The sequence below is a fragment of the Pygoscelis adeliae genome, unplaced genomic scaffold (assembly GCF_000699105.1).
Source record: "Pygoscelis adeliae isolate BGI_AS28 unplaced genomic scaffold, ASM69910v1 Scaffold316, whole genome shotgun sequence".
NCBI lineage: Eukaryota > Metazoa > Chordata > Aves > Sphenisciformes > Spheniscidae > Pygoscelis > Pygoscelis adeliae.
The window spans coordinates 666,956-668,082 of record NW_008824905.1 but is presented as its reverse complement, the minus strand read 5'-3'; the positions used below and the strand labels follow the sequence as shown (position 1 = coordinate 668,082).

Below are 1,127 nucleotides of genomic sequence, written 5' to 3'. Positions count from 1 at the left end.
TGATAGACGCCATGGCAAACGTTATGGGGGGAGACTCGAGTGCTGGTACTGGTTCTGAGGGAGCTTTCTTCCTGTAGCTACACTCATTCCCTGAGCTGCCATGTGTTACTGTGTTCAGCTGCAGAGACCGATCAACTTGTGCTGCCGCCTCCCTGCTGTAATCCAAAATATACCCAGCACAACTTTCCTGAGGGTATGGATGAGCCGAGAGCCATGCTGCTGTCATGCAGTACATGTTGGGTAGGCTGTGCTAGGAGCTGTGCCCTTTCTTCCTTTAAGTCCTCCTCCAATTACGCCAGCTAATAGCTATGTTCGTTGGAACTAAGGTGCATTGATACATATTCTTAGCGATACCATGGTTTCTGTCTCCAAAAATAACTACGGGGGCTTCAAACGTCCCGCTCAGCCAAGCCATGCCAAGCTTCACTTCAATCAAACCACACAGACATTTTGACTTGGTCTAGAACTTTTATTTCAAGGAGTAGAATTGTTTTGAGCATATTCACAAGAATAAATATAAAATTACTCTTCAGAGTAAGAACATGAGTTTTTATAAAAATATATCTCTATCCCACAGAACCACTTAGGCGGGGTTCTCATTAGGAAATATTATTTAATAAAAAAATAAAATACTGAAAATAACATGCTTGACCTATACTGATTGGATCACCAAACAATTGAAATTTTTAAAAGGATATAAATATTGTAAATATTGTTAATAAAAATATCATTTAAATAGATGGGAAGCCACTGAGTCCATCCAGATGAACAGAACGCTGTAGGAAGCCACCGTTTCTTCTACAGGGCACCAACTTCCTTGTATTCGCTGGCGTGCATTTGTCTCTTCTTGCTTCGGTACCTGGAAGTAGAGAAGTGTGAGTTCTCGAAAGCCAGTTCCAAATGGCTTTTTTGGGGAGTGAAGGGGAGGGGGTAAAGGGAGAAAAAAAATGCTGTATGACCTCCTCACATTTGTTTTAAACCTCTAGCAGCTAGGCTCTGTCTGTGCTCATTTCCAGTTCTGAGATAACTTGCATGCAGAGACTCGTTTCTCAACTCTTCACTGAAGACTTCACATCTGCATTAAAGTCTTGCTGCTGGTACTAGGTTTGCCGTTGAGAATTCCTGCT

General features: G+C 42.1%; 1 protein-coding gene across 1 annotated transcript in view; it reads right to left on the bottom strand.

Annotated features, from left to right (window-relative positions):
- Positions 1 to 454: 454 nt before the first annotated feature.
- Positions 455 to 1,127, bottom strand: part of EREG (epiregulin) — a 2,435-nt gene continuing 1,762 nt past the window's right edge. The window contains exon 4 of the mRNA XM_009324886.1: positions 455 to 859. Coding sequence (XP_009323161.1) covers positions 799 to 859 — 61 coding nt within the window. The 3' untranslated portion in view covers positions 455 to 798. The remainder of the gene's footprint in view (positions 860 to 1,127) is intronic.